The sequence below is a fragment of the Typopeltis vanoorti genome, chromosome 19 (genome assembly GCF_054136105.1).
Source record: "Typopeltis vanoorti isolate ZY-2024b chromosome 19, IOZ_Tvanoo_1.0, whole genome shotgun sequence".
In the NCBI taxonomy this organism is placed as follows: domain Eukaryota; kingdom Metazoa; phylum Arthropoda; class Arachnida; order Uropygi; family Thelyphonidae; genus Typopeltis; species Typopeltis vanoorti.
In genome coordinates this window covers 64102259-64120229 of record NC_143567.1, presented here as the reverse complement: position 1 = coordinate 64120229, position 17971 = coordinate 64102259, and the positions used below count along the sequence as shown (strand labels likewise).

The 17971-nt window shown below is 33.7% G+C and overlaps 1 protein-coding gene across 1 annotated transcript in view; it reads left to right on the top strand.

The window, feature by feature from the left end:
* LOC150096184 (uncharacterized) overlaps positions 1-17108 on the top strand; it is a 36672-nt gene extending 19564 nt beyond the window's left edge. Inside the window, exons 10-19 of the mRNA XM_090409215.1 lie at positions 1087-1195; positions 2396-2558; positions 3119-3188; positions 5160-5268; positions 6269-6431; positions 6992-7061; positions 9029-9137; positions 10121-10283; positions 10854-10923; positions 16941-17108. Of these exons, the coding sequence (XP_090265341.1) occupies positions 1087-1195; positions 2396-2558; positions 3119-3188; positions 5160-5268; positions 6269-6431; positions 6992-7061; positions 9029-9137; positions 10121-10283; positions 10854-10923; positions 16941-16971 (1057 nt within the window). The 3' untranslated portion in view covers positions 16972-17108. The remainder of the gene's footprint in view (positions 1-1086; positions 1196-2395; positions 2559-3118; positions 3189-5159; positions 5269-6268; positions 6432-6991; positions 7062-9028; positions 9138-10120; positions 10284-10853; positions 10924-16940) is intronic.
* Positions 17109-17971: the final 863 nt, after the last annotated feature.

Genomic DNA, 17971 nt, shown 5'->3' with positions numbered 1-17971 from the left:
CGACGTTTCGGCTGGTGACTTTCACATCGTTCCTGGACTGTAAAATATTGCAAAAAAGGTTCTGTGGAGCAACGAATCACAGTTTGAAATGTTTAAACCTGACAGTCGTGTTACGATTCGGAGATCACCTGAGGAACGGTTCCAGCATGACTGCATCATTTCAAGCGTCAGGATTGTAGAGGCTTCGACCACAGGTGGAAGCGGCGTCCCGAAATTTGACATCTGAAATACATGTGCCCGTTCTGAAAAAGTTCCTTCTTCTGATGCTATGGAAATATTTTGGCGGGAACCCTTGAATGTTTCAGCAAGATACTGCTCCATACCATACTGCATTGCATATCCGAGAGCGATTTTGTAATGCAACGTTGCAGTGTGTAACTTTCAAACTAGACCTAAACACCATCGAACATTTTTTGGAAGAATTAGAATTTCGAGTTCACTCCAGGCCGTAGGATCAAATTCTAGAAAACTTCTAGCAAAAAAACAAATGAGACTTAAATAGACATTTTAGTATGAGGATATCGGTGGTAAAATCACACCTTAATAAGGCACTTATACAGAAAGTTTTAGTTTGTAGCAGCTATAGTTTTAAACAGATGCTACCTCGCTGTAGTTTGAAGTATATAATTTTATGGCACAGAAACCTTAAAGAAGATAACATTAAAACTCTTTCTCTAGCGAAGGATATCTGTAAAATTGGCAGTAGTTTCTGTATTGTCACATTTAGAATGCTTGAAGAGGAATCGCTGAAGCAACTTGAAATAATACTAGTAGTGTTGGGGTGGATATTACCACAACAATCGTCTTCCTTTGATACGAATACAAAATAGAATAATTACTACTGTGGCCATTACTGACTTAACATACACAACCAATGGCCTGTTTATCATTCATAATATTTTGCCATTACACAAACAATCATCTTTGTTCTAAATCGCATGTAAGAAATAATATTGTAATTTATTTCTGTATATAATGCAGTCTATTGTTAATACTGAACTCACTTAGAACTATGTAAATGAAAAGTTAACGATTTTTAAATGTATGATTATAATTAATTTATTATTTATTGATATTCTTCAAAAGCATTGAAAAGGTGAAAACATTTATTGAAGAACAAATCCAGGAATTGATGAAAACGATCATGGAAAACATTGAGAAGGGTAAAGTTATGTCACTGGACTTCGCTGATAAAGTAAGTTTTCATTTGTGATTAAAAAGCACTGTTCTTTGTGATATAATTATCTTATTTTAAACACTAGGAAGCATGTCGGAGTCTATTGTTCTATAGAGTAGAGAGCTTATTGTGCCAATAGGAATGCAGCGAAATTAGCAGAATATTATTAGGCGTAGTAAGTTTATTACAAAGAAAAGTCTCATCAGCAGAATTCAAGAAACAAAAATCTCATGTTTGAATATAGAGTTAAAACGAATTACAGCGCTCTTAACAAAATACTAAAATGTTAGTATCTTTAAAAAAATGTGCGTAATCTTTAACGAAAATATCGATTACATTCGTCGTTCAGTTGGTCACCATATATATATATATATATATATATATATGGGGTAAATCACCACTGACGGGAACAGTTGCTCCGGAAATGTCTATGAAATAAAAAGAGAATACAACAGGAATAAAATGATCACTGAATTAAATAGAAGACTTTAGAGGTCAGGACAATAATATCGCTTCTAATGATATCGGAAAACGTTTTCTTGGATGCTTAAAAATTCTTCATATGATACATCTGTAGAAAAAAGATTAGTTCGTAAAGAAGTGCGGTCTTTGTGAAGATTACAAGAAATTCTTTTACAAGAAAAACAATGCTAGCCAGAACAAAGATGCTGTCTCGCTGGAATATTCCAGATCCATCTAGTCACACAGTTTCCGTTTTAGTAATAACTGGTCCGACAAAATCTCCAGACAAGAATTAGCGGTAAACGTATGTACAGTGTGGAGAAAAATAGCCCTATACTATCGGAGTGGAATTACCATAACAGGTATTTCCCTGACAGGATAGTTACTACTAGCCTTTCTGCAGTTTGGTTGTCCGGAAAGAGGAGTGGTAATGTTTCGGGTAATGAGTGTATATAAAAAATGGATATATATATATATATATATATATATATATTATATTATATTATATTATATTATATAATTTTTACTTATGTTCCTGTTTACTTGATTCCATTTCCTTCAGGCAAGAATTAGCGGTAAAAGTATGTTCCGTGTGGAGAAAATGACCCCTATACTATCGGGGGGGGGGGGTAGGATACCATACTAGGGTAGTTACTACTAGCCTTTCTCTTTTTCTTTTCTTTTATTATATTATATTATATTATACAATTTGTACTTATCTTCCTATTTACTTGATTCCATTTCCTTCCTCCACAGTTGCTACGTCTCGCTCAGAAATTCATTGAAGTATCTGGAAAATTATCAGAAAGCGTGATACAGGCAATAACAAAATTCCTTGAAGAGGCAACCAAACGCGCAAGTCAATTAACAGGAAAGGCTAAGGAAGTTGCAGACGAGATAATAAACAAGATTAGAACATGTAATGTCTGTTAATTACGTTTCATTATTTAAATAAGACTTAATTATATCTTTAGTAATAATAATTGGCCAATTTTGAATTTTTGAAATTACCTCCGTGTGAATTTCATGTTCAGTGATTTTTATGTTCACTGAGTAGGGTTTACATTTTTTTCCGTTTTATATTGCGATGATTGTAGTATAGTCATCGTAAGAGATGATAAATAAGTAAGAGATGATAAATAAAACACATGAGTCTTTTAAAGCAAATGATACTTTTAAATACAACAACGATAGCAAAGTCATCGACAAAATTTGTTGTCTGTTGTTTATGAAAATGTACATATTATTATGGGAACTTTAATATTTGCTCTTTAACAGTATCTTCGCGAGCATACAAAATAATCAGCCCTAGTTTGATGTTTTGGATCATATAAGGGCAACTCACTGGACAGAAAAACAATGTTGATCATAGAAACAAAGCGGGTTATTAAGAAAGAAATATATAATATATAGTACAAAGTCAATGCAAGTAATGATTTCTAGAACATAGGAGCTCAAGATGTTTATTTTCTTTTTCAGTTGTAGAAAATCTCCGCAAATCCGAACCATTGGACTCACATTCCCTTCCTCTGATGAATATTGGTAGCATGTAAGTACCAGCCTGCAGTTTTTAACATTATGCTATGGACATTTCGGATAATTAGACTGTTATTTGAAAAGAAGCCTTCTTTCTGAATTTTTATCTCGAGCTTTATAAACGCTCTACGTGTGTCCAACGAAATTCGTACATGTTTCCGTCCAATTAAAAGTACCTGCGATACCAAATGTGCTCTACAAACGCTCTACAAATAAAGAATAGTATCACTGATAATAATTACCTATTGTAATTCGAAGTTCCAAGGGTTCAATTATTTTTTCTATATGAAAATGCACTTGCAGAAGTCTAAGTAAATTCTAATCGGGCGTCATGTTCTGTAACATTTTTTTATAATCTTATGGTTGTGTCTATAAATATATATAATGTTGACAAAAGTATTTGGACAGGCACTTGACCTTCTATGCAAATATCGGATACTACTACATGCAAACACTCTGGGAGTGTCTACGTAATTCTTTTAAGAAATGGAGTAATGTACTGCAAGTTATGCACGCTGCTCGATGTCAAAATCATACTTTTAACTGAACTACCACACCTCCAACATGCGATGATGGTTTTGTATCCCGTGGCAGTATCCCGAAATCCACCGTTGCTTATGTCATTCACAGATGGAAAGTTGGTGGCATTACCATAAGAGAAAAACGTCTTGGAGGTCACCGACACTCACTGACAGAGATCGAACGGATTTGTTTCGGAATGTTCGAGAATCCCGAGATCATCAGCCATGGACCTCGCAGTCAGCCTACAAAATGCTGCAGAGCCATTTCTAATCACTATACCGTTATTGTACCCAGAGACGTTTTCATGTCTTAGGTTACCAGGGAAGAATATACTGCGAACAAGCTATACATCACCCTTCTTGCTCAAGGCAAATCGACGTTTCGGCTGGTGACTTTCACATCGTTCCTGGACTGTGAAATATTGCAAAACAGGTTCTGTGGAGCAACGAATCACACTTTCAAATGTTTAAACCTGACAGTCGTGTTACGATTGGGAGATCACCTGAAGAACGGTTCCAGCATGACTGCATCATTTCAAGCGTCAGGATTGTAGAGGCTTCGACCACAGGTGGAAGCGGCGTCCCGAAATTTGACATCTGAAATACATCTGCTCGTTCTGAAAAAGTTCCTTCTTCTGATGCTATAGAAATATTTTGGCGGGAACCCTTGAATGTTTCAGCAAGATACTGCTCCATACCATACTGCATTGCATATCCGAGAGCGATTTTGTAATGCAACGTTGCAGTGTTTAACTTTCAAACTAGACCTAAACACCATCGAACATTTTTTGGACGAATTAGAATTCCGAGTTCACTCCAGGCCATAGAGTCAAATTCTAGAAAACATCTAGCAAAAAAAAACAAATGTGACTTAAATAGACATTTTAGTATGAAGATATCGGTGGTAAAATCACACCTTAATAAGGCACTTATACAGAAAGTTTTAGTTTGTAGCAGCTATAGTTTGAAACAGATGCAACCTCGCTGTAGTTTGAAGTATATAATTTTATGGCACAGAAACCTTAAAGAAGATAACATTAAAACTCTTTCTCTAGCGAAGGATATCGGTAAAATTGGCAGTAGTTTCTGTATTGTCCCATTTAGAATGCCTGAAGAGGAATCGCTGAAGCAACTTGAAATAATACTAGTACTGTTGGGGTGGACGTTACCACAACAATCGTCTTCCTTTGATACGAATACAAAATAGAATAATTACTACTGTAGCCATTACTGACTTAACATACACAACCAATGGCCTGTTTAGCATTCATAATATTTTGCCATTACGCAAACAATCATCTTTGTTCTAATTCGTATGTAAGAAATAATATTGTAATTTATTTCTGTAAATAATGCAGTCTATTGTTAATACTGAACTCACTTAGTACTATGTAAATGAAAAGTTAACGATTTTTAAATGTATGATTATAATTAATTTATTATTTATTGATTTTCTTCAAAAGCATTGAAAAGGTGAAAACATTTATTGAAGAACAAATCCAGGAATTGATGAAAACGATCATGGAAAACATTGAAAAGGGTAAAGTCATGTCATTGGACTTCGCTGATAAAGTAAGTTTTCAATTGTGATTAGTCTCAGCAGCAGAATTCAAGAAATAAAAATCTCATTTTGAATATAGAGTTAAAACGATATACAGCGCTCTTAACAAAACACTAAAATTTCAAATTCAATTTTTTTTTTTTCATCTGAATGTGCGTAATCTGTAACGACAATATCGATTACGTACGTCGTTCAGTTGGTCACCATATATAATATATATATATATATATATATATGAGTTAAATCACCACTGACGGGAACAGTTGCACCGGAAATGTCTATAAAATAAAAAGAGAATACAACAGGAATAAAATGATCACTGAATTTAATAAAAGACTTTAGAGGTCAGGTATCATTAGACATCATTATACATCATTTCCGATATCATTAGACATCGCGTCTAATGATATCGGAAAACATTTTCTTGGATGCTTAAAAATTCTTCATGTGATACATCTGTAGAAAAAAAGATTAGTTCGTAAGGAAGTGCGGTCTTGTATGTGTGTGTGTGTGTGTGTGAGAGAGAGAGAGAGAGAGAGGGAGAGAGAGAGAGAGAGAGAGAGAGAGAGAGAGAGAGAGAGACTTTACATTAGGAATACGTAAAGCAGAGGAATCTGCATTCCACGAGTCCACAAAGGTTGGATGTAACTCGAATAAGAAGACTGCAAGAAATCCTTTGATTCCGGTTGCAACTGTACTTCCACAATGCTAGCCATAACAAAGGATGCTGTCTCGCTGGAATGTTCCAAATCCATCGAGCCACATTGTTTCTATTTAAGTATAATTTGGTACGAAACAATCACCAGGCAAGAATTAGCGGTAAAAGTATGTTCCGTGTGGAGAAAAAGACCCCTATGCTATCGGGGGGGGGGGTGCGATACCATAATAGGATAGTTACTACTAGCCTTTCTCTTTCTCTTTCTCTTTTTCTTTTCTTTTATTATATTATATTATATTATGCAATTTGTACTTATCTTCCTATTTACTTGATTCCATTTCCTTCCTCCACAGTTGCTACGTCTCGCTCAGAAATTCATTGAAGTATCTGGTAAATTATCAGAAAGCGTGATACAGGCAATAACAAAATTCCTTGAAGAGGCAACCAAACGCGCAAGTCAATTAACAGGAAAGGCTAAGGAAGTTGCAGACGAGATAATAAACAAGATTAGAACATGTAATGTCTGTTAATTACGTTTCATTATTTAAATAAGACTTAATTATATCTTTAGTAATAATAATTGGCCAATTTTGAATTTTTGAAATTACCTCCGTGTGAATTTCATGTTCAGTGATTTTTATGTTCACTGAGTAGGGTTTACATGTTTTTTTCCGTTTTATATTGTGATGATTGTAGTATAGTCATCGTAAGAGATGATAAATAAGTAAGAGATGATAAATAAAACACATGAGTCTTTTAAAGCAAATTATTCTTTTAAATACAACAACGATAGCAAAGTGATCGACAAAATTTGTTGTCTGTTGTTTATGAAAATGTACATATTATTATGGGAACTTTAATATTTGCTCTTTAACAGTATCTTCGCGAGCATACAAAATAATCAGCCCTAGTTTGATGTTTTGGATCATATAAGGGCAACTCACTGGACAGAAAAACAATGTTGATCATAGAAACAAAGCGGGTTATTAAGAAAGAAATATAATATATAGTACAAAGTCAATGCAAGTAATGATTTCTAGAACATAGGAGCTCAAGATGTTTATTTTCTTTTTCAGTTGTAGAAAATCTCCGCAAATCCGAACCATTGGACGCACATTCCCTTCCTCTGATGAATATTGATAGCATGTAAGTACCAGCCTGCAGTTTTTAACATTATGCTATCGACATTTCGGATAATTAGACTGTTATTTGAAAAGAAGCCTTCTTTCTGAATTTTTATCTCGAGCTTTATAAACGCTCTACGTGTGTCCAACGAAATTCGAAATTGTTTCCGTCCAATTAAAAGTACCTGCGATACCAAATGTGCTCTACGAACGCTCTACAAATAAAGAATAGTATCACTGATGATAATTACCTATTGTAATTCGAAGTTCCAAGGGTTCAATTATTTTTTCTATATGAAAATGCACTTGCAGAAGTCTAAGTAAATTCTAATCGGGCGTCATGTTCTGTAACATTTTTTTATAATCTTATGGTTGTGTCTAAAAATATATATAATGTTGACAAAGTATTTGGACAGGCACTTGACCTTCTATGCAAATATCGGATACTACTACATGCAAATACTCTGGGAGTGTCTACGTAATTCTTTTAAGAAATGGAGGAATGTACTGTACGTTATGCACGCTGCTCGATGTCAAAATCATACTTTTAACTGAACTACCACACTTCCAACATGCGATAATGGTTTTGTATCCCATGGCAGTATCCCGAAATCCACCGTTGCTTATGTCATTCATAGATGGAAAGTTGGTGGCATTACCATAAGAGAAAAACGCCTTGGAGGCCATCGACACTCACTGACAGAGAGCGAACGGATTTGTTTCGGAATGTTCGAGAATCCCGAGATCATCAGCCATGGACCTCGCAGTCAGCCTACAAAATGCTGCAGAGCCATTTCTAATCACTATACCGTTATTGTACCCAGAGACGTTTTCATGTCTTAGGTTACCAGGGAAGAATATACTGCGAACAAGCTATACATCACCCCTCTTGCTCAAGGCAAATCGACGTTTCGACTGGTGACTTTCACTTCGTTCCTGGACTGTAAAATATTGCAAAAAAGGTTCTGTGGAGCAACGAATCACACTTTCAAATGTTTAATCCTGACAGTCGTGTTACGATTCCGAGATCACCTGAGGAACGGTTCCAGCATGACTGCATCATTTCAAGCGTCAGGATTGTAGAGGCTTCGACCACAGGTGGAAGCGGCGTCCCGAAATTTGACATCTGAAATACATGTGCCCGTTCTGAAAAAGTTCCTTCTTCTGATGCTATGGAAATATTTTGGCGGGAACCCTTGAATGTTTCAGCAAGATACTGCTCCATACCATACTGCATTGCATATCCGAGAGCGATTTTGTAATGCAACGTTGCAGTGTGTAACTTTCAAACTAGACCTAAACACCATCGAACATTTTTTGGAAGAATTAGAATTTCGAGTTCACTCCAGGCCGTAGGATCAAATTCTAGAAAACTTCTAGCAAAAAAACAAATGAGACTTAAATAGACATTTTAGTATGAGGATATCGGTGGTAAAATCACACCTTAATAAGGCACTTATACAGAAAGTTTTAGTTTGTAGCAGCTATAGTTTTAAACAGATGCTACCTCGCTGTAGTTTGAAGTATATAATTTTATGGCACAGAAACCTTAAAGAAGATAACATTAAAACTCTTTCTCTAGCGAAGGATATCTGTAAAATTGGCAGTAGTTTCTGTATTGTCACATTTAGAATGCCTGTAGAGGAATCGCTGAAGCAACTTGAAATAATACTAGTAGTGTTGGGGTGGACATTTCACAACAATCGTCTTCCTTTGATACGAATATAAAATAGAATAATTACTACTGTAGCCATTACTGACTTAACATACACAACCAATGGCCTGTTTATCATTCATAATATTTTGCCATTACACAAACAATCATCTTTGTTCTAATTCGTATGTAAGAAATAATATTGTAATTTATTTCTGTATATAATGCAGTCTATTGTTAATACTGAACTCACTTAGAACTATGTAAATGAAAAGTTAACGATTTTTAAATGTATGATTATAATTAATTTATTATTTATTGATTTTCTTCAAAAGCATTGAAAAGGTGAAAACATTTATTGAAGAACAAATCCAGGAATTGATGAAAACGATCATGGAAAACATTGAAAAGGGTAAAGTCATGTCATTGGACTTCGCTGATAAAGTAAGTTTTCAATTGTGATTAGTCTCAGCAGCAGAATTCAAGAAATAAACATCTCATTTTGAATATAGAGTTAAAACGATATACAGCGCTCTTAACAAAATACTAAAATTTTAACTTCAATTTTTTTTTTTTCCCTCTGAGTGTGCGTAATCTGTAACGACAATATCGATTACGTACGTCGTTCAGTTGGTCACCATATATATATATATATATATATATATATATATATATATATATATATATATATGGGGTAAATCACCACTGACGGGAACAGTTGCACCGGAAATGTCTATAAAATAAAAAGAGAATACAACAGGAATAAAATGATCACTGAATTTAATAAAAGACTTTAGAGGTCAGGACAATAACATCGCTTCTAATGATATCGGAAAACATTTCCTTGGATGCTTAAAAATTCTTTATGTGATACATCTGTAGAAAAAAGGATTAGTTCGTAAAGAAGTGCGGTATTGTACGTGTGTGTGTGTGTGTGTATGAGAGAGAGAGAGAGAGAGAGAGAGAGAGAGAGAGAGAGAGAGAGAGAGAGAGACTTTACATTAGGAATACGTAAAGCAGAGGAATCTGCATTCCACGATTCCACAAATTTTGGATGTAACTCGAATAAGAAGACTGCAAGAAATTCTTTGATTCCGGTTGCAACTGTACTTCCATAATGCTAGCCATAACAAAGGATGCTGTCTCGCTGGAATGTTCCAAATCCATCGAGCCACACTGTTTCCATTTAAGTATAATTTGGTCCGAAACAATCACCAGGCAAGAATTAGCGGTAAACGTATGTCCGTGTGGAGAAAAAGACCCCTATACTATCGTGGGGGGGGGGGGGGTAGGATACCATACTAGGATAGCTACTACTAGCCTTTCTCTTTCTCTTTCTCTTTTTCTTTTCTTTTATTATATTATATTATATTATGCAATTTGTACTTATCTTCCTATTTACTTGATTCCATTTCCTTCCTCCACAGTTGCTACGTCTCGCTCAGAAATTCATTGAAGTATCTGGTAAATTATCAGAAAGCGTGATACAGGCAATAACAAAATTCCTTGAAGAGGCAACCAAACGCGCAAGTCAATTAACAGGAAAGGCTAAGGAAGTTGCAGACGAGATAATAAACAAGATTAGAACATGTAATGTCTATTAATTACGTTTCATTATTTAAATAAGACTTAATTATATCTTTAGTAATAATAATTGGCAGTTTTAAGTTTTTGAAATTTTCTCCGTGTGAATTTTATGTTCAGTGATTTTTATGTTCACTGATTAAGTTTACATTTTTTTTCGTTTTACATTGCGATAATTGTAGTATAGTCATCGTAAAATAAGAGATGATAATTAAAACACATAAAGAGTCTTTTAAAGCAGGTGATACTTTTAAAATACAATAAGGAAAGCAAAGTGATCGACAATATCTGTTGTCAGTCGTTTATGAAAATATGCGTATTATTAAGAGACTTTAATATTTTCTCTTTAACAGTATCTTCGGGAGCCTACAAAATAATCAGCCCTAGTTTGTTTTTTTGGATCATATGAGGACAACCCACTGGAGAGAAAAACAATGTTAATCTATGAGTAACATTGTTTTTCTCTCCAGTGGGTTGTCCTCATATAAGAAAGGAAGATATATTGTTTAGTACAAAGTCAATGAAAGTAATGATTTCTAGAACTTAGCAGCTTAAGATGTTTAATTTCTTTTTCAGTTTTTGAAAATCTCCGCAAATCCGAACAATGGGGCGCTCATTCCCTTCCTGTGATGAATATTGATGGCATGTGAGTACCAGCCTGCAGTTTTTAACATTATGCTATCGATATTTCGGATAATTAGACTGTTATTTGAAAAGAAGCCTTCTTTCTGAATTTTTATCTCGAGCTTCATAAACGCTATACGTGAGTTCAATGAAAATCGAACCTGTTTCCGTCTAATTAAAAGTAGATTTCCGCTGTTGGATAAACTCATCTCTCAAAATTTTACAGAGATCTTTTTGTTTTTGAAAGGCGATCTTCATTCAGCTATTTCCTGCTACGTCAATGGTATGTTTCCAATTTCCCCGCCATCACCTGTATTCTTGTGGATTTATTGCTGACTCCTTCCGAAATCGAATTCAAGCTGTAGATAATGACAGATTACCTCTCCTGTTGATTTCTATCTGCATTGCTAGATTATCTCCGTTTCAGCTTTTTCTTTTTTCTGAAAAACAGAGTAAATTTGTGACCTGCGTAATTTTGAAATTTTACTATTTCGATGATGTTTTTTTTTTCAGTTTCCAAAATACTTCTTTCCATTGATATCTAGAATAATCCGTTTTTGCTCTTTATTTTCAAAGACCACTTTTGTGTTCCGTATGTCACTGTGGACGATATACTGGAATTCAACAACTTCAAATTTAAAGGGAGATGGACAAACAACCCTTAATTCACTCGTCCAATCTTCAGTGGTCATTACATGTTCCGGTTACTCTAGACTTTACGTACGTCTTAGTCTTGTCTATTGCCAAAGAATATTATTTGTTCCAGATAGACATTCTTTGACACGCATTCAGTGTTAATGTCACTCAGCATGTTTCTCTGTTTCACTGTTTAATGTAATTCGCATAAAATGTGGATATACTGTAGTTTATGTATTTTAAATATTCTCTGGTTATAAGATAGATTTCGATATTGTGAAATGAAAACACTGATGTACCCTTTCACAAATTGTAAATTACTTTCACCTGTTAACATATTTAGCAACGTGTATTTCACTAAGAAATTATCATTTCCGAATCATAAACTCCAAGATTGTATCTGCTGCCAAGTTGGTTGGTAGTGATTTTTGAAACACACAGTTGTATTTTAAAAGTTCTGATTAGTATGCATCACAACGCACATATTCGTTTCATATTCTTTTGTAACTGCGAGATGAAAAACTCGAGTTTGTCTGAGGAAAAAATTCCGCTACTACCGTATGAGACCTGCTAACATGTCTTCATTTGAAAAATAATGACCATAGTTCTTCGAGAAATAAATATAATTCGAATGCAGGTATTTAGACAAAGGGAATCAGCGAATCAGTCTGCATTAGGGAGGTTATTTCGGTAATAAGAACGAGTGGGATGAAGGTACATTTTCATATTATTATTATTATTATTATTATTATTATTATTATTATTATTATTATTATTATTATTATTATTATTATTATACGTATCTGAATGTATATATGGATACTTATAAGATGCTAAGTTGAATAATTTTTTATTACAATTCAATAATTTCTCCTGTTCCCTGATTAATTTAATTCGCATAAAATGTTGATATATTGTACTTTTTATATTTTAATTATCCTCTGATTATAAGCTAGATTGCTCGATACTGTGAAATGAAAACATCGATGTATACTTTCACGATTTTTTAAATTACTTTCACTTCTTAAAGTGTATTTCACTAAGAAATGATTATTTTTGATTCATAAACTCCAAGAAATAGTGTTCTCTGTTTCCAAGCTGGATGGCAGAAATTTTTCAAATATACAGTTTCCTTTTAAACGTTCTGAATAGTGTTCATCAAAACGTGTTACATAAATTCCGCTTTTTCTTTGCAAATAAGAAAACCTGGCAAATGTTTGGACACGAGTGCTTCAATACATATTTCAGAAGGATCTCAACGTCGTACTTCGATTTTTGGAGTTTATATAAGTTTGATGTGTTGTTAAATATCTCTGAGCAAACAACTAGACGATCAAGCTTTGACAACGTAGTGTGAATCTTTTAATATAAAAATATCTCAAGGAAAAAGAATCACTTATCTTAATATATACATGAATGCAAATTTCCTTTGTTGAGGTTTACGGATTTGGAGCAGGTTCATCAGCTCTTTTGAACACTGTTAATTTTAATGAAGCGGAAATCTCGATGAAATGTTTTGGATGTTATAATAAAGAAGCTTTTTCCATTCATCCTACAGAGATGAAGTGTAGAAGTGAATGAAGGAATATGAAATGAATGGGAAAACCAGAAAGTTTTACAATGTACGAGAGCTATATATATCCCCAACAGTATCATATAATACTAGCTGAGAAATGAAATCAAATAAATATTTCTTTCTCTATTGTCAAAAGGCATGTATTATTAGACTGGAAAGAAGCAACTCATTGGATAGGATGGTATCATCATAATCAAAAATCGGTGGTTTCAAAGGTCTTCCATCGCGTATGACGTTTTTGGATTTCACAAACGTCATTTCTCAGTAACTTAGTTATCTCAAGCCTAAAAGCATGTTTTGAATATAATTCATATTTGTTCTCTTCTTCACACTCTTACCTAACTGCAAGAGTTAGTTAAGAGTGTGAAGAGGACCAATTATGACCAACGTTTTCTCGTCCTAAATAGAATTCCAACGCAGGTACTTCCAGACAAAGAGAATCATGGAGAGTGTCTAAGTCATGGAGGTTATTTCGATAATGAGTAATAGTGGAGTAAATGTAATCTACTATTGCTGAAAAACATAAACATATTAAACTGAAATGAAACTAGAAAGTAGTATTCGTATCTACATACAAGTAAATAACGCTCAAAGATCTTTGAATTCACTTTTTATTTGCATAATGACACAATTATGATAGAAATGCACCATGGGAATAGAATGCAATGGTATTCAATTACATATTTGTTTGTTTTTTTTAAGAAAAGCATGTTATTTCACTTATATTGCAATTTAGATTTCTTTGAATGTTTTTCGTACATAAATAATGTTCAATTGTCTTGAATCTTAACAATTGAAAGATAAAACAATTTTAGAATCAATAATATGCAATCTGGTCTCTTTTTATGCGGTAGATACGTTCCACAGAAAACCGCATATAAAAAATCAAACAAAAAAGATCTAACGTAGTTTGAAAATTAGGGATACGTTCCATGATTTTCTAAAACCGTATAAAACTGAAGCAATGAATTAAAATAAACTTAAAATCGCATAAAAAATTTATAAAAATTCAGGAAAATAAGAATGCCTAAGTTAGTGTTAAATCCTTATTCATTTAATTTCATTGAAAAGTAACGATTTTTTTTTTTTTTTTACATTTCGTCATCAGAATTATCGTCGCTATTAGACAATATTCCGCAATGTTTGCAAACTGGTGCGAAATCACTCTCATCACCAGAAAAGATAGTCAGCGCATCAGATCTGTATGGTAAAGGCTTCTTCACAAACAGAATTAGCTTCACCCTCGTTTCTGTGCAGATTTTTTTCTTCTGACAATGTAATCAGTGATTAAACTTTGCTATGATGATTTTACTTTTTTTTTTTATATAGCTCGCGATATCCAGACATACACTTTTTCAGATCACGTTGGAATTTAAAGACTCGTTCAGAATCTGTGTAATTAAAAAGAAAATGATTTTCCAATTAATTGCGCAGTTCAAGACCTTCTCGAATTATATTTGCAGTGAGGGGACAGGTTGTTCTTCCGCTTCACTATCGTTTTCTGGATCTTCGACGGTATCTAAAGCTAATCGATATCCAATAATATCATCGTCACTTAAGGCATTATCCACAAGCAATTCGTCTACATCGTTCTGTCTAAATGTATCAAAACCTTCTCCACCAATTTCATCTGCCAATGTAATGATTTCAGTTGATAATGTAGATGTTTACATGGTTTCACTGTTTGCAACACATCCAGGCCAAGCTAATTTCCAGCAGGCATTTAAAGTTTGTGGTCTTATTTCAGCGATAGCAGATGCAACATGATTTAAACAGTCCAAAATAGAATTTTTTTCCCCAAACGTCAGTTACTGTTAATGATTCATTTTCTAGTTTATCCAATATAAATTGAAAAGGGCGCTTAACATAATATTTCTAAAAGTAGCAATTATATCTTGATCTAATGGCTGAATAATGCTTGTTGTAATGGCTAAAAGAAACATTTGGATGATCTAAACGCGGATGACTTGGTGCATTGTCAACAATTAATAAAACTTTAAAATCGAAAGCTTTTTGCTTCATATATATTTCCAATTCTGGTACAAAGCAATTATTGAACCATTGAGTAAATACAACATTTGTTACCCAGGCTTTTGTATTAGCCATTCAATGTACCGGCAGCTGTTTTAAATCTTTGCCGTTTTGAGCACGTGGTCTTAGAGATCGATTTAATAGGAGGGATTTCAACATTTGATCCCCTGATGCATTGCTACAAAGTAACGTTACTCGATCTCTGCTTGCTTTAAACCTCCTTGTCTTTTTCTCAGATTTTGCTATGTAAGTTAGACTTGGCTTTTTCTTTCAAAACAATCCTATTCCGTCAGCATTAAACACTTGCTCGGGACAATATCTACCATCTTCAGTGGGGGATATTGTCCAATTTTTGTCTCATTTTTGGCAAACTTCTCTTGAAAAGTTTTGGTTGCTTCTTTATCTGCTACTACTGCAACCTCGCCTGTAATCTTCATGGTACGACATGTATTCATTTTTAAACACTCGATTAGCCATCCTTTGCTAGCCGAAAATTCTTTACGAGCCTGGGAATTGGAAGTAGATGGCTCCAATTGCTTCATCTGTTTCATGAAACCCAAGAGTTCTTTTGTTTAATTAAATAACCACTTATAAGAATTATTCTTCGAGATAATTCTTAAATTCAAATTGCGAGCACTCGTTCCGTTTTTTCCTAATAAAGTATCTCTTGAGTACGATGATAATTTGGCACTTAGGTTTGTGCCAGAAATGACAGATTATCTTATTGCTGCTTCATTCGTTTTAATTGCTCTCATAGTAGATTCGCCTAAAGTAAAACGTTTACCAATCGCCATAGATCCCTGTCCTATTTGCTAGAGATCTAAAATTGCAATTTTCATTTTCAAAGAAATTGCTTTTCTTTGGTGCTTTTAGTTTTCTCCATTGGGCCAAATTAAATTTTGAAAATAAAAATTAGAAAAATTTAGACTTATGATAATGAAAAGACAAACACTTACACACACACACACATATATATATATATATATATATATATATATATATATATATATATATATATATATATATATATATATATATATATATATATATATATATATAAAATACAACTACAACGTTTTAATGCTAATTATGTATAAAGACTGTCTGTGTTGTTCATAGTCTTTTAACCCTCAATGTTTAGTGTTTTTTCTTTTATAATGTCACCTGAAGAAGGCTGTTGTTACAGGCCCAAACTAGTAGTGTGTTTATATTAAAACCTTTTTAATTAAATCTCGGTTCTAGTCATTCAATTTTTTTCATGAAAATATATATATATATATATGTTGCCACAAGGTCAGAGCACCTTGTGGCAACTTGTTTAGGTAAAATGTATTAGATTTTAATTACTTCAGCCTTGTCATTTTTGGGTCTGGCTCCAACTGACGAGACCTCAATTAAGGTCGAAACCGGTCTGGTAGTGGCCCTTGCTTTTAATGCATAGCATAATACATCTCCGCAAGGGGATGAGCTTTGCATTAGGGGGAAATACTAAGGAAAGTGATCAGATCTTACTCCACCTTTACCACGAGTTGACTCAGACTTTCACTATGTGCAGGCGCAAACTTGATTCATTTATCTGTTTGCTTATTTGGGAAAAATGATTAAAACCAAGTTTAAAACATTACTTGGTATCTTTAACATATAGTATAACCAAGGTAAAAAACTTTACTTATGAAAACCTTATATATATATATATATATATATATATATATATATATATATATATATATATATATATATATATATATATATATATATATATATATATATATATATATATTGATTTGTTTTTCTAGTAATTCCATCGTGGAACTACTGCTGTACTGAACATCTCAATCAGCGAAGGAGTACTGGTGTAACGACTGGAGTAAACCTTTCCATGGAACTTTGAAGAAAACAGATGAAAAGAACGTTAAACGTGTGTTTTGAAAGATCAATGCATAAATAAATCGATTCATTTCGAATTGTTTTGTGTGTAATTAACTGTACAGATCGATCTATAATTACACGATGATTTCACAACACATATGAATAAATAATAATATTCAGTTCACTTCTGAAGACATCAGTTTCTTAGGAAATTGATATAAGAGTTGAATACTTTCAGAACTATCGTAACATTTACCTGAGAAGTGCTAACAATTAGACAATCATTTTAATTTTCATGTCATCATCATCATCAAATTCCTGCCATGTACCATCAAGAGTTGTACAGGATATGATAGCACTACATGAAAAGTTTACATCATTACAAACTTCTTATCTACAGTTTTCCTCCAAATCAGTCTGTTACCAGTCAAGACTCCAACATTATGAGATCTTATATTTCTATCTCTTAAGGCACCTTTTTTACCATATCAATCCACCTATATCTTGGTCTTCCTCTGGGTCGTTTCCTGGCAACCTGCAGAGAACACTTGTTTTGCTAATCTATCCTCGCCCATTCAGCAAAGCTGGTATGATAGGAAGTCAACCAAATAAATTTATATGGAATAAGAGAGAAATTAGTCAAAACACTAAATTAGCTGTATACAAGACAGTGTTCGAACCAATTTATTTTACTTATCTGAGAGCTAGGGCAGAAGTAAAACACTTGATGAAAGAATAGAGACCGCAGATATGAGAGTCGTGAGAAAGGTTAGGGGCACGAAAAGATGGCATCAAGGGCAATACCATGTTAAAAACAAGGATATCAGGAAAGAACTTGACATCGTCAGCATCCTGGTGGTATGGTCACTTAAACAGAATGGGAGAGGATAGATTAGCAAAACAAGTGTTCTCTGCACGTTGCCAGGAAAAGACAACCTGGCAAGTTGCCAGGTTGTCT